The 25,214-nt window shown below is 40.0% G+C and overlaps 1 protein-coding gene across 1 annotated transcript in view; it reads right to left on the bottom strand.

Annotated features, from left to right (window-relative positions):
* Positions 1-1,159: 1,159 nt before the first annotated feature.
* The window catches only part of LOC110518376 (regulator of G-protein signaling 11), a 74,306-nt gene continuing 50,251 nt past the window's right edge, over positions 1,160-25,214 (bottom strand). The window contains exons 12-17 of the mRNA XM_036973460.1: positions 21,815-21,928; positions 21,011-21,126; positions 20,265-20,352; positions 18,906-19,044; positions 18,567-18,649; positions 1,160-1,868 (exon numbers count right to left, since the gene is read on the bottom strand). Coding sequence (XP_036829355.1) covers positions 1,733-1,868; positions 18,567-18,649; positions 18,906-19,044; positions 20,265-20,352; positions 21,011-21,126; positions 21,815-21,928 — 676 coding nt within the window. The 3' untranslated portion in view covers positions 1,160-1,732. The remainder of the gene's footprint in view (positions 1,869-18,566; positions 18,650-18,905; positions 19,045-20,264; positions 20,353-21,010; positions 21,127-21,814; positions 21,929-25,214) is intronic.

Genomic DNA, 25,214 nt, shown 5'->3' with positions numbered 1-25,214 from the left:
GATGAGGTATGACAGTTATTATGATGAGGTATGGCAGTTATTATGATGAGGTATGGCAGTTATTATGATGAGATATGACAGTTATTATGATGAGGTATGACAGTTATTATGATGAGGTATGACAGTTATTATGATGAGGTATGGCAGTTATTATGATGAGGTATGGCAGTTATTATGATGAGGCATGACAGTTATTATGATGAGGTATGGAAGTTATTATGATGAGGTATGACAGTTATTGTGATGAGGTATGACAGTTATTATGATAAGGTATGACAGTTATTTTGATGAGGTATGACAGTTATTATGATGAGGTATGACAGTTATTTTGATGAGGTATGACAGTTATTATGATGAGGTATGCCAGTTATTATGATGAGGTATGCCAGTTATTATGATGAGGTATGGCAGTTATTATGATGAGGTATGACAGTTATTATGATGAGGTATGCCAGTTATTATCATGAGGTATGCCAGTTATTATGATGAGGTATGACAGTTATTATGATGAGGTATGACAGTTATTATGAGGTATGACAGTTATTATGATGAGGTATGACAGTTATTATGATGAGGCATGACAGTTATTATGATGAGGTATGGCAGTTATTATGATGAGGTATGACAGTTATTGTGATGAGGTATGACAGTTATTATGATGAGGTATGACAGTTATTTTGATGAGGTATGACAGTTATTATGATGGGGTATGACAGTTATTTTGATGAGGTATGTCAGTTATTATGATGAGGTATGCCAGTTATTATGATGAGGTATGCCAGTTATTATGATAGATATGACAGTTGACTGATCACCTGTAACTGTTATTGGTGTTCATCAGTCATGTTGTTCTAAATTAAGGGGTAGTCTAAAGGCTGGTTTACACTCTGTCTGTGGACATATCGACAGTTGTCATCTGACTTCAAACTTCGTTTTCATTATGAAAAAGTATATGCACAATACGACAGCCTTTGCATGACATCTGCATCCCGGTGCTCCAAATAGTAGACTTTCTCTAGCACCAATAAACCCGTTTAAAAATGAATTCAGTTAAATGTGAACCTAGCAAGCCAGGCAACTAAAAGCTATTTTCAAAACAATGTTTTGGTTAGTTGCTAGCTAGTTAGCCAGTTCAAATAATGACCAGAGTATAGCTGACAACGTCTTACTACTTTTTATTCATTATTACAGAAACACAAACCCACAACATCGTTATTTAAAAGATAATTGTGAGCCGACAGAAAATAGCTGACTGCCACAGAGTGACGGAATAAAACTAGGTCATTCTATTTGAGAATTATAGAACTACAGCATCATTGTGTCACAGTCCGGTAACCACGACAACGGACGTTGCGACAGTCGCAGAGACGGGAACTTTTTTCATGTCTCTGCAACAAGGAAACTAACAGTCGCAACGACAGTCTACAGACATTCCACAGGAGTATAAATTAAAAGTTGTTTTGACCAGCGACTCTTGTCACATTATAATTGTCCATAGACATGTTATTAGACCAAGTATAAACTGGCCTTAAATCTACATTAAATTAATAGTGTAAATCTTTCAGATTGTCTTTGTAAACTATACCTATAGTTCTATATTCATAAATATAACTACTAGACAGTATTATAACTTCTAGAAGTAGATGCAGGGTCTTGAATGGTTGCTATAGTGATACAATGGTGACAAGATCTGGGTGTCATGAACATGGTGGTTGTGGTATTCCCATGGCGATCAGATCTGAGAGTTGGTTGTGGAGCTTGTCCCTGTTGGTCCCGCCCCTTTAGCCTTTCCATCATCTTCTGTCGCTTGGGTAACCATGGCAGGAGAGGGGCTAGAGTGACGCTGTCGCCTCATGAAGGGAAATACACTGAAAGGAGGAAGGGAGAGAGGATGGAGAGAGGGAGGGGGAGAAAGGAAGGAAGGAGAGAGGAAATGATATAGGGAAGGAGATGGGAGAGGCAGGGAGAAAGGGAAAGAAGCAGAGAGGAAGGAGGGAGAGGGAGAGAGGATGGAGAGAAAGGAAGGCAGGGAGAGAAGAAAGGAGATAGGGAGAAGCAGGGAGAGGGAGAGAGAGCGTAAAGAGAGCGGGAAGTACGAGCAAGAGCATCGTTGGATATAGTAAATACAGTATATACAGTATATCACAAAAGTGAGTACACCCCTCACATTTCTGTAAATATTTGAGTATATCTTTTCATGTGACAACACTGAAGAAATGACACTTTGCTACAATGTAAAGTATTGAGTGTACAGCTTGTATAACAGTATAAATTTGCTGTCCCCTCAAAATAACTCAACACACAGCCATTAATGTCTAAACCGCTGGCATCAAAAGTGAGTACACCCCTAAGTGAAAATGTTCAAATTGGGCCCAATTAGCCATTTTCCCTCCCCGGTGTCATGTGACTCCCTCATACTGACTGGTCACTGGAAGTCTGAAAAAAATGATTGTTGCTCTACACAAAGATGGCCTGGACTATAAGAAGATTGCCAAGACCCTGAAACTGTGCTGCAGCACTGTGGCCAAGACCATACAGCGGTTTAACTGGACAGGTTCCACTCAGAACAGGCCTCGCCATGGTCGACCAAAGAAGTTGAGTGCATGTGCTCAGCGTCATATCCAGAGGTTGTCTTTGGGAAATAGACGTATGAGTGCTGCCAGCATTGCTGCAGAGGCTGAAGGGGTGGGGGGTCAGCCTGTCAGTGCTCAGACCATACGCCGTACACTGCATCAAATTGGTCTGCATGGCTGTCGTCTCAGAAGGAAGCCTCTTCTAAAGATGATGCACAAGAAAGCCCGCAAACAGTTTTCAGAAGACAAGCAGACTAAGGACAGGGATTACTGGAACCATGTCCTGTGGTCTGATGAGACCAAGATAAACTTATTTGGTTCAGATGGTGTCAAGCGTGTGTGGTGGCAACCAGGTGAGGAGTACAAAGCCAAGTGTGTCTCGCCTACAGTCAAGCATGGTGGTGGGAGTGTCATGGTCTGGGGCTGCATGCGTGCTGCCGGCACTGGGGAGCTACAGTTCATTGAGGGAACCATGAATGCCAACATGTACTGTGACATACTGAAGCAGAGCATGATCCCCTCCCTTCGGAGACTGGGCCGCAGGGCAGTATTCCAACATGATAACGACCCCAAACACACCTCCAAGACGACTACTGCCTTGCTAAAGAAGCTGAGGGTAAAGGTGATGGACTGGCCAAGCATGTCTCCTAAACCCTATTGAGCATCTGTGGGGCATCCTCAAACGGAAGGTGGAGGAGTGCAAGGTCTCTAACATCCACCAGCTCCGTGATGTCGTCATGGAGGAGTGGAAGAGGACTCCAGTGGCAACCTGTGAAGCTCTGGTGAACTCCATGCCCAAGAGGGTTAAGGCCGTGCTGGAAAATTATGGTGGCCACACAAAATATTAACACTTTGGGCCCAATTTGGACATTTTCACTTAGGGGTGTACTCACTTTTGTTGCCAGCGGTTTAGACATTAATGGCTGTGTGTTGAGTTATTTTGAGGGGACAGCAAATGTACACTGTTATACAAGCTGTACACTCAATACTTTACATTATAGCAAAGTGTCATTTATTCAGTGTTGTCACATGAAAAGATATACTCAAATGTTTACAAAAATGTGAGGGGAGTACTCACTTTTGTGATATACTGTAAATGAATATAGTGATTATATTGTAGTATATAAGGGGTATATACAGTAGTGAGTATATATTGTTAACATAATGAGAATATTATAGTATATGAGGAGTATATATTCTAAATATAGTGAGTATGTTGTATAAAAATAGTATATATTTTTAATATAGTGAGTATGTTGTTGTGTATAAGGAGTATATATTGAAGAGTATATATATTGTTAATATAGAGAGTATATTGTAGTATTTAAGGAGTATATATTGAGGAGTATATATTGTTAATATAGTGAGTATATTGTAGTATTTAAGGAGTATATATTGAGGAGTATATATTGTTAATATAGTGAGTACATTGTAGTATTTAAGGAGTATATATTGAGGAGTAAATATTGTTAATATAGTGAGTACATTATAGTATTTAAGGAGTATATATTGAGGAGTATATATTGTTAATATAGCGAGTATATTGTAGTATTTAAGGAGTATATATTGAGGAGTATATATTGTTAATATAGTGAGTATATTGTAGTATTTAAGGAGTATATATTGAGGAGTATATATTGTAATGTAGTATATTTTGAGGAGTATATAGTGAGGGGCTGAAATAATTGAGACCCTTGATAAAGATGAGCAAAAATTATTGTATAAAATAATTCAAGGTTGTCAATCACTTCGGACCCCACAGTATCCGGCCAACTTGACACAACTGTGGGAAGCATTGGAGTCAACATGGACCAGCATCCCTGTGGAATACTTTAGATACCTTATAGAGTCCATTTCTTGATGAATTGAGACGTTTCTGAGGGCAAAAGGGAGTACAACTCAAAATATATCATGTTTTGTCCACTCAGTGTATGTTGAGTATGTATTGTAGAATATATTGAGGACAGTCGAGGCTCCTCAGAGGAGGAAGTGAATTTCATAAAAATAAAAATAGTGAAACATAAAAAAAAGTTATCCTTTTTAGATAAAACTTTACTAAATATATTCACGTCACCAAATAATTTATTTAAACACACTGTTTTGCTATGAAGGTCGACAGTAGCCTCAACAGCACTCTGTAGGGTAGCACCATGGTGTAGCCGGAGGACATTTAGTGCCCATCCTCCTCTGGGGGACTTCAATACAAAACCTAGGAGGCTCATGGTTCTCACCCCCTTCCATAGACTTACACAGTAATGATGACAACTTCCGGAGGACGTCCTCCAACCTATCAAAGCTCTTGCAGAAAGAACTGACATGTTGTCCACCCAATCAAAGGATCAGAGAATGAATCTAGTATACGCTACAGCTAGCTAGCACTGCAGTGCATAAAATGTGGACAGTTTTGGACAAATATGTTTCTGTCACTTTCATTTACTTAACTATAAAATGTAACTATAAAATGTAGCTAGCTAGTTTATCCTACTCAAACACCCGGCTCAAACAGAGAGGGATGCTATGTTAGCTAGCTGGCTATGGCTATCAAACAGAGAGGGATGCTATGTTAGCTAGCTGGCTATGGCTATTCAACAGAGAGGGATGCTATGTTACCTAGCTGGCTATGGCTATCCAACAGAGAGGGATGCTATGTTAGCTAGCTGGCTATGGCTATCCAACACTGGAACTCTTCCAAGTCAAGGTAAGCTTTGTATTAATTTATAGCCACCAGAGCTTGCCGGTGGCACTGCTAAACTGCTTGCTAACTATGCACTGTACTGTTTGATTGTAGCAGGTTCACTAAAGCGTTAGTTCTTGTAGCTGTGTTTTTGACTTGACGTTAGCTAATATGGTGACAACAACACAGGCTGTGTGCAGCGGTTAGCGGTTATGATATAAGGGTTTGGCTCAGAAAGGTTTTTCACCTGGTCACAGACAGCTGATCTGTTGTCCACTGAAGTCCACAAGCCAAGTGAAAAGGTGAGAGGAGGAGAACACGTAGACGCAAGAAGGAATTATACAACGATCTGGCTGCTACAAAAGTGAACTGCTTTTGTGTGTGATCAGGGGTGTATTCATTCAAATTTTCTTAAACGGAAGTAAACGGAACGAAACAAGGATAAACATACCTGAATAGAAAAACTTGTTTACAACTGTTGGACTAATGATTACACCCTAGATCAGCTGGATGCAGGCAAGATTGTGCAAGACGGTACTGAATGTGTCAATGTCTGTCACCTTGATTACTCAAATTTCTCTTGACCAGTACACCTACGCTGTAAACTTTCATTCATAGGCTAGGTTGTAGCAAACTCATGATTCAGCATGACTTTTGCAGAGTTCAAAACAAACAAGCTCCGACTGGGAAAATACGTTTTGAACGGTCATCCAGCTCGGAATTCCAAGTGAGCGCCGCGCCACCTTCCTGTTTAAGTGAGCACAGCACAACGAGGTGAGTCCAAACATGGCTTGTATGCTGCTACATAAATTATGTAATATGCCAGGGAGATATGTACACTGTAGCTGAGAAAGTAATACTAAGTGTATGTTGTGTAGCAAGGTGTTAGTAGCCCATGTACCTCACCCTAATAATTTGGTCCCTTTCGCCCTCATAACTTAGCCTACTGTTCTGACTTGATGGTGCGCATGCAGCCTATAGCCTGTTTTAGAGAAATGTAATCATCATTGTAAGAGCTTTCCTTGTCTGCTTATATACCCCCTCTATTTATCCTATGGTTCTGACTTGGTGTACAGGGAGAATACTGTAAGAACAGCCAATGTTCTGATTCTGTCGCTGTACATTTCAAAAGTGCTGAACAAATCGTTATATTGACTACGTCCATCCTAGCTCGCTCATTAATGTCTTAACTTCTTCGAGATAGGGGGCGCTCTTTTAATTTTGGGATAAAAACGTTCCCGTTTTAAACAATATATTTTGTCACGAAAAGATGCTCGACTATGCATGTAATTGACAGCTTTGGAAAGAAAAAACTCTGACGTTTCCAAAACTCCAAAGATATTATCTGTGAGTGCCCCAGAACTAATGCTACAGGCGAAACCAAGATGAAGTTTCATACAGGAAATGCCCCAGATTCTGAAGACGCTGTGTTCCAATGTCTCCTTATATGGCTGTGAATGCGCCAGGAATGAGCCTGCCTTTTCTGTCGTTTCTCCAAGGTGTTTGTAGCATTGTGACGTATTTGTAGGCATATCATTGGAAGATTGACCATAAGAGACTACATTTACCAGGTGTCCGCCCGGTGTCCTGTGTCGAAATTATTGCGTAATCTCTAGGTCCATGCACGTTCAATTTCTTCAGAAGAGAAAGTCAACTGCCATGAAGGATTTATCATCGATAGATATGTGAAAAACACCTTGAGGAATGATTCTAAACATCGTTTGCCATGTTTCTGTTGATATTATGGAGTTAATTTGGAAAAAAGTTTGCGTTTTAATGATTTTTTATTTTTTTTTCTTACCCAAACGTGATGAAGAAAACGGAGCGATTTGTAAACACAAATAATCTTTTTGTAAAAACGGAACATTTGCTATCTAACTGAGAGTCTCCTCATTGAAAACATCTGAAGTTCTTCAAAGGTAAATGATTTTATTTGAATGCTTTTCTGGTTTTTGTGAAAATGTTGCATGCTGAATGCCAGGGATAATCCTATGCTAGGCTATCAATACTGTTACACAAATGCTTGTTTAGCTATGGTTCAAAAGCATATTTTGAAAATCTGAGATGACAGCGTTAACAAAAGGCTAAGCTTGAGAACAAATAGATTTATTTCATTTCATTTGCAATTTTCGTTGCGTTATGCTAATGAGCTTGCGGATAGATTTACACAATCCTGGATACAGGTTTTTTTCATAGCTAAACGTGACGTAGAAAACGGAGCGATTTGTCCTAAACAAATAATCTTTCAGGAAAAACTGAACATTTGCTATCTAACTGAGAGTCTCCTCATTGAAAACATCTGAAGTTCTTCAAAGGTAAATTATTTTATTTGAATGCTTTTCTGGTTTTTGTGAAAATGTTGCCTGCTGAATGCTAAATGCTACGCTAAATGCTACGCTAGCTATCAATACTGTTACACAAATGCTTGTTTTGCTATGGCTGAGAAGCATATTTTGAAAATCTGAGATTACAGTGTTGTTAACAAAAGGCTAAGCTTGAGAGCTAGCATATTGATTTCATTTCATTTGCGATTTTCATGAATAGTTAAGTTGCGTTATGGTAATGAGCTTGTGGCTGTAGTCACGATCCCGGATCCGGGATGGCTCGACGCAAAAAGTTGCAAAATGATGGATTGCCACTCGTCATCCCCTTATGCCATAGTTTGTGCATCTCCATTGTCAGTAGAAACCACATTTGTTTAAGCAAGTAAGCCATATCAGCTAAGTTTTATTTAAATGCATTACATTATGCTGAATGAACTGTTTTGCTGCCAGACAAGGTTCTGCTGATAGCCAGGTGTAGTGGTGGTAAGGATTCACTCCACAGTGCTGAAAAGAAAGCTCTGCTGTTGGGGCAGCTTTATGTCGGCCTTAACAGCTTTATGTAGGCCCTACCAGCTTTATGTCGGCCCTACCAGCTTTATGTAGGCCCTACCAGCTTTATGTCGGCCTTACCAGCTTTATGTAGGCCCTACCAGCTTTATGTAGGTCCTAACAGCTTTATGTAGGCCCTAACAGCTTTATGTAGGACCCCTGACAGCTTTATGTAGGCCCTGACAGCTTTATGTAGGCCCTGACAGCTTTATGTAGGCCCTGACAGCTTTATGTAGGCCCTGACAGGTTTATGTAGGCCCTAACAGCTTTGTGTAGGCCCTAGCAGCTTTATGTAGGCCCTGACAGGTTTATGTAGGCCCTAACAGCTTTGTGTAGGCCCTAGCAGCTTTATGTAGGCCCTAGGAGCTTTATGTAGGCCCTAACAGCTTTATGTAGGCCTTTACAGCTTTATGTCGGCCTTAACAGCTTTATGTAGTTCCTAACAGCTTTATGTAGGCCCTAACAGCTTCATGTAGGACCCCTGACAGCTTTATGTAGGCCCTGACAGCTTTATGTAGGCCCTGACAGCTTTATGTAGGCCCTGACAGCTTTATGTAGGCCCTGACAGGTTTATGTAGGCCCTAACAGCTTTGTGTAGGCCCTAACAGCTTTATGTAGGCCCTAGCAGCTTTATGTAGGCCCTAGCAGCTTTATGTAGGCCCTAACAGCTTTATGTAGACCCTAGCAGCTTTATGTAGGCCCTAACAGCTTTATGTAGGCCCTAACAGCTTTATGTAGGCCCTGACAGCTTTATGTAGTCCCTAACAGCTTTATGTAGGCTCTAACAGCTTTATGTAGTCCCTAACAGCTTTATGTAGTCCCTATCAGCTTTATGTAGGCCCTGACAGCTTTATGTAGGCCCTAATAGCTTTATGTAGGCCCTAGCAGCTTTATGTAGGCCCGAACAGCTTTATGTAGGCCCTGACAGCTTTATGTAGGCCCTGACAGCTTTATGTAGGCCCTAACAGCTTTATGTAGGCCCTAGCAGCTTTATGTAGGCCCTAACAGCTTTATGCAGGCCCTGACAGCTTTATGTAGGCCCTAGCAGCTTTATGTAGGGCATAACAGCTTTATGTAGGCCCTGACAGCTTTATGTAGGCTCTAACAGCTTTGTGTAGGCTCTAACAGCTTTATGTAGTCCCTAACATCCTTATGAAGTCCCTATCAGCTTTATGTAGGCCCTAAAAAGCTTTATGTAGGCCCTAACAGCTTTATGTAGGACCACTGACAGCTTTATGTAGGCCCGAAAAGCTTTATGTAGGCCCTGACAGCTTTATGTAGGCCCTGACAGCTTTTTGTAGGCCCTGACAGCTTTATGTAGGCCCTGACAGGTTTATGTAGGCCCTAACAGCTTTGTGTAAGCCCTGACAGCTTTATGTAGGCCCTGACAGATTTATGTAGGCCCTGACAGCTTTATGTAGGCCCTGACAGCTTTATGTAGGCCCTGACAGCTTTATGTAGGCCCTGACAGCTTTATGTATGCCCTGACTGCTTTATGTAGGCCCTAACAGCTTTATGTAGGCTCTAACAGCTTTTTGTAGTCCCTAACAGCTTTATGTAGGACCCCTGACAGCTTTATGTAGGCCCTGACAGCTTTATGTAGGCCCTGACAGCTTTATGTAGGCCCTGACAGCTTTATGTAGGCCCCGACAGCTTTATGTAGGCCCTGACAGCTTTGTGTAGGCCCTGACAGCTTTATTAAGGACCCCTGACAGCTTTATGTAGGCCCTAACAGCTTTATGTAGGACCTGACAGCTTTATGTAGCCCTGACAGCTTTATGTAGGCCCTGACAGCTTTATGTAGACCCCCTGACAGCTTTGTGTAGGCCCTGACAGCTTTATGTAGGCCCTGACAGCTTTATGTAGGCCCTGACAACTTTATGTAGGCCCTGACAGCTTTATGTAGGCCCTATCAGCTTTATGTAGGCCCTGACAGCTTTATGTAGGCCCTGACAGCTTTATGTAGGCCCTGACAGCTTTATGTAGGCCCTAACAGGTTTATGTAGGCCCTAACAGCTTTGTGTAAGCCCTGACAGCTTTGTGTAGGCCGTAACAGCCTTATGTAGGCCCTGACAGCCTTATGTAGGCCCTGACAGCTTTATGTAGGCCCTGACAGCTTTATGTAGGACCTGACAGCTTTATGTAGGCCCTGACAGCTTTATGTAGGACCTGACAGCTTTATGTAGGCCCTGACAGCTTTATGTAGGCCCCGACAGCTTTATGTAGGCCCTGACAGCTTTATGTAGGACCCCTGACAGCTTTATGTAGGCCCTGACATCTTTATGTAGACCCCCTGACAGCTTTGTGTAGGCCCTGACAGCTTTATGTAGGCCCTGACAGCTTTATGTAGGCCCTGACAGCTTTATGTATGTCCTGACTGCTTTATGTAGGCCCTGACAGCTTTATGTAGGCTCTAACAGCTTTATGTAGTCCCTAACAGCTTTATGTAGGACCCCTGACAGCTTTATGTAGGCCCTGACAGCTTTATGTAGGCCCTAACAGCTTTATGTAGGACCCCTGACAGCTTTATGTAGGCCCTAACAGCTTTATGTAGGCCCTGACATAATTATATAGACCCTGACAGCTTTATGTAGGCCCTGACAGCTTTATGTAGGCCCTGACTGCTTTATGTAGGCCCTAACAAACGTATGTAGGCCCTGACAGCTTTATGTAGGCCCTGACAGCTTTATGTAGGCCCTGACAGCTTTATGTAGGCCCTAACAGCTTTATGTAGGCCCTTACAGCTTTATGTAGGCCCTGACAGCTTTGTTTAAGCCCTGACAGCTTTATGTAGGCCCTAACAGCTTTATGTAGGCCCTGACAGATTTATGTAGGCCCTGACAGCTTTATGTAGGCCCTGACAGCTTTATGTAGGCCCTGACAGCTTTATGTAGGCCCTAACAGCCTTATGTAGGCCCTGACAGCTTTATGTAGGCCCTGACAGCTTTATGTAGGCCCTGACAGCTTTATGTAGGCCCTGACAGCTTTATGTAGGCCCTGACAGCTTTATGTAGGCCCTGACAGCTTTATGTAGGCCCTGACAGCCTTATGTAGGCCCTGACAGCTTTATGTAGGCCCTGGCAGCTTTATGTAGGCCCTGACAGCTTTATGTAGGCCCTGACAGCTTTATGTAGGCCCTGACAGCTTTATGTAGGCCCTGACAGCTTTATGTAGGCTCTAACAGCTTTGTGTAGGCTCTAACAGCTTTATGTAGTGCCTATCATCTTTATGTAGTCCCTATCAGCTTTATGTAGGCCCTGACAGCTTTATGTAGGCCCGGACAGCCTTATGTAGGCCCTGACAGCTTTATGTAGGCCCTGGCAGCTTTATGTAGGCCCTGACAGCTTTATGTAGGCCCTAGCATCTTTATGTAGGCCCTGACAGCTTTATGTAGGCCCTGACAACTGTATGTATGCCCTAACAGCTTTATGTAGGCCCTGACCAGGTGATTCCAGCTTTCACCTGTTTTCACCTGGTCATTCTGTTTCAGCTTTCACCTGGATTCACCTGCTCAGTCTGTGTCAGGGAAAACGCAGGTGTTCCTAATGTTTTGAACACACACTGTATATTGTAATGCTATATATATATATATATATTTACGAGTGTATATATTGTAATGCAGCATATCTTGAGGAGTATATATTGTATTGTAGTATATTGCAGAGTTTATATTGAGGAGTATATATTTGAAGAGTATATACTTAATATTTATTGTGTATATTTTTAGTTGTATATATTGTAATTGAGTATATATTGAATATATATTCAGGAGTATATATTTGATGAGTATATATTGTGATTGAGTGTATATTAACTATATATCTGTCACGTTCTGACCTTTATTTCCTTTGTTTTGTCATTATTTAGTATGGTCAGGGCGTGAGTTGGGTTGGGCAGTCTATGTTTGTTTTTCTATGATTTTGGGGATTTCTATGTTTCGGCCTAGTATGGTTCTCAATCAGAGGCAGGTGTCATTAGTTCTGGGTTTCACTGTTTGTTCGTGGGTGATTGTCTATGTTAGTTGCTTGTGTCAGCACAGTTCTCATTATAGCTACACGGTCGTTATTTCATTTATTGTTTTGTGTAATTTGTATTCAGTGTTCAGTGCTTTCTTTTATTAAAAAATCATCATGAACACATACCACGCTGCATTTTGGTCCGCTTCATACGACGATCGTGACAATATCCAGGAGTATATATTGTAATTGAGTATATATTGAATATATATTCAGGAGTATATATTGCAGTGTAGTATATATTGAATATATATTCAGGAGTATATATTGTAGTGTAGTGTATATTGACTATATATCCAGGAGTATATATTGTAATTGAGTATACATTGAATATATATCCAGGAATATATATTGTAATTGAGTATATATTGAATATATATTCAAGAGTATATATTGACTATATATTCTTGAGTATATATTGTAATTGAGTATATATTGAATATATATTCAGGAGTATATATTGCAGTGTAGTATATATTGACTATATATTCTTGAGTATATATTGTAATTGAGTATATATTGAATATATATTCAGGAGTATATTACAGTGTAGAATATTGAATATATATTCAGGAGTATATATTGCAGTGTAGTATATATTGAATATATATTCAGGAGTATATTGCAGTGTAGTATATATTGAATATATATTCAGGAGTATATTGCAGTGTAGTATATATTGAGTATATATCAGGAGTATATATTGCAGTGTAGTGTATATATCAGGAGTATATATTGCAGTGTAGTATATATTGAGTATATATCCAGGAGTATATATTGAGTATATATTGCAGTGTAGTATATATTGAGTATATATTCAGGAGTATATATTGAGTATATATTCAGGAGTATATATTGGGTATATATATATTGCAGTGTATTATATATTGAGTATATATTCAGGAGTATATATTGCAGTGTAGTATATATTGACTATATATCCAGGAGTATATATTGCAGTGTAGTATATATTGAGTATATATTCAGGAGTATATATTGCAGTGTAGTATATATTGAGTATATATTCAGGAGTATATATTGCAGTGTAGTATATATCGAGTATATATTCAGGAGTATATATATCAGTGTAGTATATATTGAATATATATTCAGGAGTATATATTGAGTATATGAGTATATGTCCAGGAGTATATATTGAGTATATATTGCAGTGTGGTATATATTGAGTATATATTCAGGAGTATATATTGAGTATATATTCAGGAGTATATATTGAGTATATATTGCAGTGTAGTATATATTGAGTATATATTCAGGAGTATATATTGCAGTGTAGTATATATTGAGTATATATTCAGGAGTATATATTGCAGTGTAGTATATATTGAGTATATATTCAGGAGTATATATTGCAGTGTAGTATATATTGAGTACATTCGGAAAGTATTCGGACCCATTGACTTTTTCCACACTTTGTTACATTACAGATTAAATTTAAAAACAATCCTCAGCAACACAATGTTACATTACAGTCTCATTCCAAAATGGATTAATTTTAAAACAATCCTCAGCAACCTACACACAGTACCCACAAAGTGAAAACAGGATTTTAGAATATTTGGTTGTTGTTGAAAAAACAGAAATACCTTATTTACATAAGTATTCATCATAATAACTGTCATATCTCATCATAATAACTGTCATACCTCATCATAATAACTGTCATATCTCATCATAATAACTGTCATACCTCATCATAATAACTGTCATACCTCATCATAATAACTGTCATACCTCATCATAATAACTGGCATACCTCATCATAATAACTGGCATACCTCGTCATAATAACTGGCATACTTCATCATAATAACTGGCATACCTCGTCATAATAACTGGCATACCTCATCATAATAACTGTCATACCTCGTCATAATAACTGTCATATCTCATCATAATAACTGGCATACCTCATCACAATAACTGTCATACCTCATCATAATAACTGTTATACCTCATCATAATAACTGTCATACCTCATCATAATAACTGTTATACCTCATCATAATAACTGTCATACCTCATTATAATAACTGTCATATTTACATAAGCATTCAGATCCTTTGCTGTGAGACTCTCAGGTGCATCCTGTTTCCATTGATCATTCTTGAGATGTTTCTACAACTTGATTACAGTCCACCTGTGGTAAAGTCAATTTACCTGTCTATATACAGTGGGGCAAAAAAGTATTTAGTCAGCCACCAATTGTGCAACACTTCCCACTTAAAAAGATGAGAGGCCTGTAATTTTCATCATAGGTACACTTCAACTATGACAGACAAAATGAGGAAAAAAAATCCAGAAAATCACATTGTAGGATTTTTTATGAACTTATTTGCAAATTATGGTAGAAAATAAGTATAGCCTGCGTCTGTAATGGGTCTGCAGTCAAACGACCACCCCTCATCACTGTCAAGCGCTCCCTAAAACACTTCAGCGAGCAGGGCCTTTCTAATCGGCCAGGGTATCCTGGAAGGATAATGACCTCATTCCAACAGTAGCACTGAATAGGCCCCGCGATATGCAACTGTTCAGGGAAGTTAGCAACCAATATACCCAGGCAGTTAGGTAGGCAAAGGCTAGCTTTTTCAAACAGAAATTTGCATCCTGTAGCACAAACTCGAAAAAGTTCTGGGACACTGTAAAGTCCATGGAGAATAAGAGGACCTCCTCCCAGCTGCCCACTGCACTGAGGATAGGAAACACTGTCACCACCGATAAATCCATGATCATTTAGAATATCAATAAGCATTTTTTCTAAGGCTGGCCATGCTTTTCACCGCTACCATGGTCAACAGTTCCTCCCCCCACAGCATCTTGCCCAAGCCTCCCCATTTCTCCTTCACCCAAATCCAGATTGCTGATGTTCTGAAAGAGCTGCAAAATCTGGACCCCTACAAATCAGCTGGGCTAGACAATCTGGACCCTCTCTTTCGAAAATTATCCGCCACAATTGTTGCAACCCCTATTACTAGCCTGTTCAACCTCTCTTTTATATAGTCTGAGATCCCCAAAGATTGGAAAGCTGCCGCAGTCATCCCCCTCTTCAAAGGGGGAGACACTCTAGACCCAAACTGTTACAGATCCATATCCATCCTACCCTGCCTTTCTAAGGTCTCCGAAAGCAAAGTTAACATACAGATCACAGACCATTTCAAATCCCACCGTACCTTCTCCGCTATGCAATCTGGTTTCAGAGCTGGTCATGGGTGCACCTCATTCACACTCAAGGTCCTAAACGATATCATAACCGCCATTGATAAAAGACAATACTGTGCAGCCGTCTTCATCAACCTGGTCAAGGCTTTCGACTCTGTCAATCACCGCATTCTTATCGGCAGACTCAACAGCCTTGGTTTCTCAAATGACTGCCTCACCTGGTTCACTAACTACTTCTCAGATAGAGTTCAGTATGTCAAATCGGAGGGCCTGTTGTCCAGACCTCTGTCAGTCTCTAGGGGTGCCACAGGGTTCAATTCTCGGGCAGACTATTCTCTGTATACATCAATGATGTTGCTCTTGCTGCTGGTGATTCTCTGATCCACCTCTATGCAGACGACACCATTCTGTATACTTCTTGCACTTCTTTGGACACCGTGTTACCTAACTTCCAGACGAGCTTCAATGCCATACAAATCTCCTTCCGTGGCCTCCAACTACTCTTAAATGCAAGTAAAACTAAATGCATGCTCTTCAACTGATCGCTGCCCGCACCTGAACGCCAGTCTAGCATCGCTCTGTACGGTTCTGACCTAGAAAATGTGAACAACTGCAAATACCTGGGTGTCTGGTTAGGCTGTAAACTCTCTTTCCAGACTCATATTAAGCATCTCCAATCCAAAATTAAATCTAGAATCGGCTTCCTATTTCGCAACAAAGCATCCTTCACTCATGCTGTTAACATACCCTCGTAAAATTGACTATCCTGCCGATCCTTGACTTCGGTGATGTCATTTACAAAACAGTCTCTAACACTCTACTCAGCAAATTGGATGCAGTCTATCACAGTGCTATCCGTTTTGTCACCAATGCCCCATATACTACCCACCATTGCGACCTGCATTCTCTCATTGGCTGGCCCTCGCTTCATTTTCGTCGCCAATCCCACTGACTCTATACGTTTTTGCTAGGTAAAGCCCCGCCTTATCTCAGCTCACTGGTCACCATAGCAACACCCACCCATTGCACGTGCTCCAGCAGGAATATTTCACTGGTCACCCCCAAAGCCAATTCCTCATTTGGCCGCCTTTCCTTCCAGTTCTCTGCTGCCAATGACTGGAATGAATTGCAAAAATCTTTAAAAAACAAAAATCTCCACTAAAGCTGGAGACCCATATCTCCCTCACTAACTTTAAGCATCAGCTGCCAGAGCAGCTTATAGATCATTGAACCTGTACATAGCCCATCTGTAAATAGCCCACCCAACTACCTCATCCCCATATTGTTATTTTATTTTTTGCTCCTTTGTACCCCAGTATCTCTACTTGCACAATCATCTTCTGCACATCTATCACTCCAGTGTTTAATTGCTAAATTGTAATTATTTTGCCACTTTGGCCTATTTATTGCCTTACCTCCCTAATCTTACCTAATTTGCACACACTGTATTTACACTTTTCTATTGTGTTATTGACTGTACTTTTGTTTATTCCATGTGTAACTCTGTGTTGTTGTTTGTGTCGCACTGCTTTGCTTTATCTTGGCCAGGTCGCAGTTGTAAATGAGAACTTGTTCTCAACTGGCCTATCTGGTTAAATAAAGGTGAAATAAATTAAATAAAAGATTGAACTCTTTGGCCTGAATGTCAAGCGTCACGTCTGGAGAAAGCCTGGAACCATCTCTACGGGGAAGCATGGTGGTGGCAGCATCATGCTGTGGGGATATTTTTCAGTGGCAGGGACTAGTCAGAATCCCGGGGAAAGATGAACGGAGCAAAGTACAGGGAGCTCCTTGATGAAAATCTGCTCCAGAGCGCTCAGGACCTTCGCCCCCAGTCTAATGTTTACCTTCCAACAGGACAACGACCCTAAGCATACAAGCCAAGACAACGCAGGAGTGGCTTTGGGACAAGTCTCTGAATGTCCTTGATGGCCCAGCCAGAGCCTGGACCCGATTGAACATCTCTGGAGAGACCTGAAATTATCTTTGCAGCGACGCTCCCCATCCAAATTGACAGAGCTTGAGAGGATCTGCAGAGAAGAATGTGAGAAACTCCCCAAATACAGGTGTCCCAAGCTTGTAGCGTCATACCCAAGAAGACTCAAGGCTGTAATTGCTGCCAAAGGTGCTTCAACAAAGTACTGAGTAAAGGCTCTGAATACTAAAATAAATGTCATATTTCCAATTTTTTTCTTATAAATTAGCAAAAATGTTTAAAAACTTGTTTCTGCCTTTTTATTATGGCGTACTGTTTGTAGATTGATGAGGAAAAAAACAGTTGAATCAATTTTAGAATAAGGCTCTAACCTAACAAAATGTGGAAAAAGGCAAGGGGTCTGACTACTTTCCAAAGGCACTGTACATTGTAATGTAGTATATTGGGGAGTATATATTTAAGCAATAAGGCCCAAGGAGGTGTGGTATATGGCCAATATACCACAGCTAAGGGATGTTCTCATGAGAAACACAGAGTGCCTGGACACAGCCCTTAGCCGTGTTATATTGGCCATATTTGACATGTATAATGAGGTGTATATATTGTAATATAGTTTATGCGGGAGGTTGTACTGGAGAGTATATATTGTAATGTAGTATATTGAGGAGTATATATTGTAATGTAGTATATTGAGGAGTATATATTGTAATGTAGTATATTGAGGAGTATATACTGTAATGTAGTATTTTGAGGAGTCTATATTGTAATGTAGTATATTGAGAACTACATATTTTAATGTAGTATATTGAGGAGTATATATTTTAATAAAGTATATTGAGGAGTATATATTGTAATGTAGTATATTGAGAAGTATATATTTTAATGTATTATATTGAGAAGTATATATTGTAATGTAGTATATTGAGGAATATATATTTTTAATGTAGTATATTGAGGAGTATAAATTGCAATGGAGTATATTGAGAAGTATATATTGTAATGTAGTATATTGAGGAGTATGTATTGTAATGTAGTATATTGAGAAGTATATATTTTAAGGTAGTATATATTTTAAAGTAGTATATTGAGAAATATATATTGTAATGTAGTATATTGAAGGGTATATATAGTAATGTAGTATATTGAGGAGTATATATTGTAATGTAATATATTGAGGAATATCTATTGTAATGTAGTATATTGAGAAGTATATATTGTAATGTAGTATTTTGCGGAGTATATATTGTGTTGTAGTATATTGAGGATTATACATTGTAATGTAGTATATATTGTAATGTAAAATTTCCTGAGTACCTCTTCTTGGTCTCCTGGGGAACAATGGCTTTGGCCAGCATGTTCTTATACAGCTCAGACTTCAGATACCTGGGGTAGGAGTCCTAGAAATCAGAGGTTTGAGGTTAGATACCTAGGGTAGGAGTCCTAGAGGTTAGAGGTTAGATTCCTGGGGTAGGAGTACTAGAGGTTAGAGGTTAGATACATGGGGTAGGAGTCCTAGAGGTTAAAGGTTAGATTCCTGGGGTAGGAGTACTAAAGGTTAGAGGTCAGATACCTGGGGTAGGAGTACTAGAGAGGTTACGGTTTACAGTTCAGGAGTTAGAGGTCAGGGTTCAGGTGTTTGAGGTCATGGGTTACCTTCTTCATGAGGAAGTAGATGTGCATCTGGGCGTCGTCCATAATGAAGCGATGAGGTCGTTTGATTCCCTCCAGTGTTCTCTCCATGGTCTTACTATCGATGTTCACCCAGCGAGCTGCCCCAGGGGCCAGAAAGTTCCTACACACACACACAGATCATAATACCAAATACTCAGATCACAGTACTACATCACTCAGTCATAATACCACATCACTCAGTCATAATACCACATCACTAAGTACCACATCACTCAGTCATAATACCACATCACTCAGTCATAATACCACATCACTCAGTACCACATCACTCAGTACCACATCACCCAGTCATAATACCACATCACTCAGTCATAATACCACATCACTCAGTACCACATCACTCAGTCATAATACCACATCACTCAGTACCACATCACTCAGTACCACATCACTCAGTACCACATCACTCAGTCATGGTACCACATCACTCAGTCATAATACCACATCACTCAGCACCGTATCACTCAGTACCACATCACTCAGTCATAGTACCACATCACTCAGTACCACATCACTTAGTAATAATACCACATCACTCAGTACCACCTCACTCAGTACCACATCACTCAGTCATAATACCACATCACTCAGTCATAGTACCACATCACTCAGTACCACATCACTCAGTCATAGTACCACATCACTCAGTACCACATCACCCAGTCATAGTACCACATCACTCAGTACCACATCACTCAGTCATAGTACCACATCACTCAGTACCACATCACCCAGTCATAGTACCACATCACTCAGTACCACATCACTCAGTCATAATACCACATCACTCAGTCATAATACCACATCACTCAGTCATAATACCACATCACTCAGTCATAATAACACATCACTCAGTACCACATCACTCAGTACCACATCACTCAGTACCATATCACTCAGTACCACATCACTCAGTCATAGTATCACATCACTCAGTACCACATCACTCAGTACCACATCACTCAGTCATAGTACCACATCACTCAGTACCACATCACTCAGTAATAATACCACATCACTCAGTACCACATCACTCAGTACCACATCTCTCAGTATCACATCACTCAGTCATAATACCACATCACTCAGTACCACATCACTCAGTACGTCGATCTTTCCTCAATAAAGCAGCTATCAGTCAAATCACTGCAAGTTAGAAAATGGTGTTGGTTTTACTCCATGGGTAGACCTGTTTGTGCTTGTCTGTGTGTCTGTGTGTGTGTGTGCGTGTGTGTGTGCGTGTGTGTGTGTGTGGCGTGTGTGTGTGCATGTGTGTGTGTGCGTGTGTGTGTGTCTGTGTGTGTGTGTGTGTAAACCTACTTGTAAACCTCCTCTACTTTCAGGATGATCTTGGAGCTCTCTCCATGTCTCAGGTCCTCACAGGCCACCCAAAAACACAGGTTCTCCGCTGAAACACACACACACACACACACACACACACACTCACACACACACACACACACACACACACACACACACACACACACACACACACACACACACACACACACACGCACACACACGTGACTAGAGAACTAACCTAGAGATCACTTTGGATGAAGATATCTTCCTGACATCAGAACAGAGATCACTAACCTCCGTTTGGATGAAGATATCTTCCTGACATCAGAACAGAGATCACTAACCTCCGTTTGGATGAAGATATCTTCCTGACATCAGAACAGAGATCACTAACCTCCGTTTGGATGAAGATATCTTCCTGACATCAGAACAGAGATCACTAACCTCCGTTTGGATGAAGATATCTTCCTGACATCAGAACAGAGATCACTAACCTCCGTTTGGATGAAGATATCTTCCTGACATCAGAACAGAGATCACTAACCTCCGTTTGGATGAAGATATCTTCCTGACATCAGAACAGAGTTCACTAACCTCCGTTTGGATGAAGAGATGAAGAACTGGAATATCAATATTGACTGGAATCTGGCTGAACAGAGATAATATACATCCGGCTGGTTTCTATCAGCAGGACAGAACGGCAGAGCTCAATGGGGGAGGTGTGTGTGTGTGTTTGTGGTGTGTGTGTGTGTGTGGTGTTTCACCACTGAATTCTTTCTCCAGGTAGATCATAAACTCTCGTCTTCCCATCGAGTCGTTCAGAAGTTCCATGAAGCTGAAACTCCAGCGCTCCACTCTCAACCTGGTTGGAGTGCCCACCCTGCGCACACACACACACACACACACACACACACACACACACACACACACACACACACACACACAGACCACACACACACACACACACAGACCACACACACACACACACACACAGACCACACACACATACCACACACACACACACACACACCACACACACACAACACATGCACAAATAAACACACATGTTTTAAGTGTTAGTTGTGTCTGTGTAGGTTTTTGTGTGTGTCTGTTTATGTGTCTGTGTTGGTGTGTGTGTGTGTGTCTGTTGGTGTGTGTGTGTTTGTTGGCGTGTGTGTGTCTGTGTTGGCGTGTGTGTTGTGTGTCTGTGTTGGCGTGTGTGTGTCTGTGTTGGCGTGTGTGTGTGTTTGTGTCTGTGTTGGCGTTTGTGGTGTGTGTGTGTGTTGGCATGTGTGTGTCTGTGTTGGCGTGTGTGTGTGTGTCTGTGTTGGCGTGTGTGGTGTGTGTGTGTGTTGGCATGTGTGTGTCTGTGTTGGCGTGTGCGGTGTGTGTGTGTGTGTTGGCGTGTGTGTGTTTATGTGTTGGTGAGTGTGTGTGTGTGTGTGTGTGTGTGTGTGTTGGCGTGTTTGTGTGTTGGTGAGTGTGTGTGTGTGTTGGTGGGTGTGTGTGTGTGTGTGTGTGTGTGTGTGTTGGCGTGTGTGTGTGTGGTGTGGTGTGTGTGTGTTTACATGTCAGTGTTGATGGTCCAGTGTGAGGTGTCATCAGAGATCCAGGGGTTGCTAGGGAGACAGCCTGACATGATGGGGTCATGGTGGAGGTACTGCTCACTGTACTTCATGAAGCTACACACACACACACACAGACAGACACACACACAGACAGACACGCACACACACACACACACACACACACACACAGACACACACACACACAGACACACACACACACACACACCCTGTTAGCATCAATCTGCCTGAGGAGACATCCATTAGAGGCTCATAGAGACATAGAGAGAGTGTGTGTGTGTGTGTGAGAGAGAGAGAGAGAGAGAGAGAGAGAGAGAGAGAGAGAGAGAGAGTGTGTGTGTGTGTATGTGTGTGTATTTGTGAGTGTATATGTGTGTGTGAGAATGTGTGTATGAGTTTGTGTTTACATGTGTGTGTGAGAAGGTGTGTCTGTGTGTATATGTGTGTGTGAGAATGTGTGTATGAGTGTGTGTTTATATGTGTGTTTGAGTATGTGTGTATGAGTGTGTATTTGTGAGTGTGAGAATGTGTGTCTGTGTGTGTGTTTATATGTGTGTTTGAGTATGTGTGTGTGTGTCTGTGTGTGTGACAATATGTGTATGAGTGTGTTTATATGTGTGCGTCTGTGTGTGTGAGAATGTGTGTGTGACTGTGTATATGTGTGTGCGAGTGTGTGTGTATGAGTGTGTGTTTATATGTGTGTGTGTGTATGAGTGTGTTTATATGTGTGTGTGGGTGTGTTTATATTATTGTGTTTATGTGTGTGTGAGTGCTACCAGCATTAGACAGTCTAATTTTCTCAAACATCAAATTTCAACGTGTTTAGTGTTAAGTTTAGGCATGAAATCTGAATGGTTACGGTTAGGTATTAACTGAATGGTTAAGGTTAGGTATTAACTGAATGGTTAAGGTTAGACATTAAGGTTAGGTATTAACTGAATGTTAAGGTCAGGTATTAAGGTTAGGTATTAACTGAATGTTAAGGTCAGGTATTAAAGGTATTAACTGACTGGTTAAGGTTAGGTATGAACTGAATGGTTATGGTTAGGTATTAACTGAATGGTTAAGGTTATGTATTAACTGAATGGTTACGGTTAGGTATTAACTGAATGGTTAAGGTTATGTGTTAACTTAATGGTTAAGGTTAGGTATTAACTGAATTGTTAAGGTTAGGTATTAACTGAATGGTTAAGGTTAGGTATTAATGTTAGGTATTAACTGAATGGTTAAGGTTAGGTATTAACTGAATGGTTAAGGTAAGGTATTAACTGAATGGTTAAGGTTAGGTATTAACTGAATGGTTAAGATTAGGCATTAACTGAATGGTTAAGATTAGGTATTAAGGTTAGGTATTAACTGAATGGTTAGGGTTTGGTATTAAGGTTAGGTATTAACTGAATGGTTAAGGTTAGGTATTAACTGAATTGTTAAGGTTAGGTATTAACTGAATGGGTAAGGTTAGGTATTAATGTTAGGTATGAACTGAATGGTTAAGTTTAGGTATTAACTGAATGGTTAAGGTTAGGTATTAACTGAATGGTTAAGGCTAGTTATTAACTGAATGGTTAAAGTTAGGTATTAACTGAATGGTTAAGGTTATGTATTCAGGTTAGGTATTAACTGAATGGTTAAGGTTAGGTATTAAGGTTAGGTATTAACTGAACAGTTAAGGTTAGGTATTAAGGTTAGCTATCAACTGACTGGTTAAGGTTAGGTATTAAATGAATGATTAAGGTCAGGTTTTAACTGAATGGTTAAGGTTAGGTATTAATTGAATGGTTAAGGTTAGGTATTAACTGAATGGTTAAGTTAGGTATTAAGGTTAGGTATTAACTGAATGGTTAAGGTTAGGTATTAAGGTTAGGTATTAACTGAATGGTTAAGATTAGGTATTAAATGAATGGTTAAGGTTAGGTATTAACTGAATGGTTAAGGTTAGGTATTAACTGAATGGTTAAGGTTAGGTATTAACTTAAAGGTTAAGGTTAGGTATTGAGGATAGGTGTGAACTGAATGGTTAAGGTTAGGTATTAACTGATTATTAAGGCTAGATATTAAGGTTAGGTATTAACTGAATGGTTAAGGTTAGGTATTACGGTTAGGTATTAACTGAATGGTTAAGGTTAGGTATTACGGTTAGGTATTAACTGAACGGTTAAGGTTAGGTATTAAGGTTAGGTATTAGCTGACTGGTTAAGGTTAGGTATTAACTGAATGGTTAAGGTCAGGTATTAACTGAATGGTTAAGGTTAGGTATTAAGGTTAGGTATTAACTGAATGGTTAAGGTTAGGTATTACGGTTAAGTATTAACTGAACGGTTAAGGTTAGGTATTAAGGTTAGGTATTAGCTGACTGGTTAAGGTTAGGTATTAACTGAATGGCTAAGGTCAGGTATTAACTGAATGGTTAAGGTTAGGTATTAACTGAATGATTAAGGTTAGGCATTAACTGAATGGTTAAGGTTAGGTATTAAGGTTAGGAATTAACTGAATGGTTAAGGTTAGGTATTAAGTTTAGGCATTAACTGAATGGTTAAGGTTAGGTATTAAGGATAGGTGTTAACTGAATGCTTAAGGTTAGATATTAAGGATAGGTATTAACTGAATGGTTAAGGTTAGGTATTAAGTTTAGGTATTAACTGAATAGTTAAGGTTAGGTATTAAGGTTAGGTATGAACTGAATGGTTAAGGCTAGTTATTAACTGAATGGTTAAAGTTAGGTATTAACTGAATGGTTAAGGTTAGGTATTAAGTTTAGTTATTAACTGAATGGTTAAGGTTAGGTATTAAGGTTAGGTATTAACTGAACGGTTAAGGTTAGGTATTAAGGTTAGGTATGAACTGACTGGTTAAGGTTAGGTATTAACTGAATGGTTAAGGTTAGGTATTAAATGAATGGTTAAGGTTAGGTATTAACTGAATGGCTAAGGTTAGGTGTTCACTGCATGGTTAAGGTTAGGTATTAAGGTTAAGTATGAACTGAATGGTTAAGGTTGGGTATTAACTGAATGGTTAAGGCTAGTTATTGACTGAATGGTTAAAGTTAGGTATTTACTGAATGGTTAAGGTTAGGTATTACGGTTAGGTATTAACTGACTGGTTAAGGTTAGGTATTAACTGAATGGTTAAGTTAGGTATTAAGGTTAGATATTATCTTAATGGTTAAGGTTAGATATCAAGGTTAGGTATTAACTGCATGGTTAAGGTTAGATATTAACTGCATGGTTAAGGTTAGGTATTAAGGTTAGGTATTAACTGAATGGTTAAGGTTAGGTTTTAACTGAATGGTTAAGGTTAGGTATGAACTGAATGGTTAAGGTTAGATATTAAGGTTAGGTATTAACTGAATGGTTAAGGTTAGGTATTAAGGTTAGGTATTAAC

This window comes from Oncorhynchus mykiss, unplaced genomic scaffold (assembly GCF_013265735.2).
Source record: "Oncorhynchus mykiss isolate Arlee unplaced genomic scaffold, USDA_OmykA_1.1 un_scaffold_250, whole genome shotgun sequence".
NCBI lineage: Eukaryota > Metazoa > Chordata > Actinopteri > Salmoniformes > Salmonidae > Oncorhynchus > Oncorhynchus mykiss.
The sequence above is the reverse complement of the archived record's forward strand: the minus strand, read 5'-3'. Positions and strand labels throughout refer to the sequence as shown.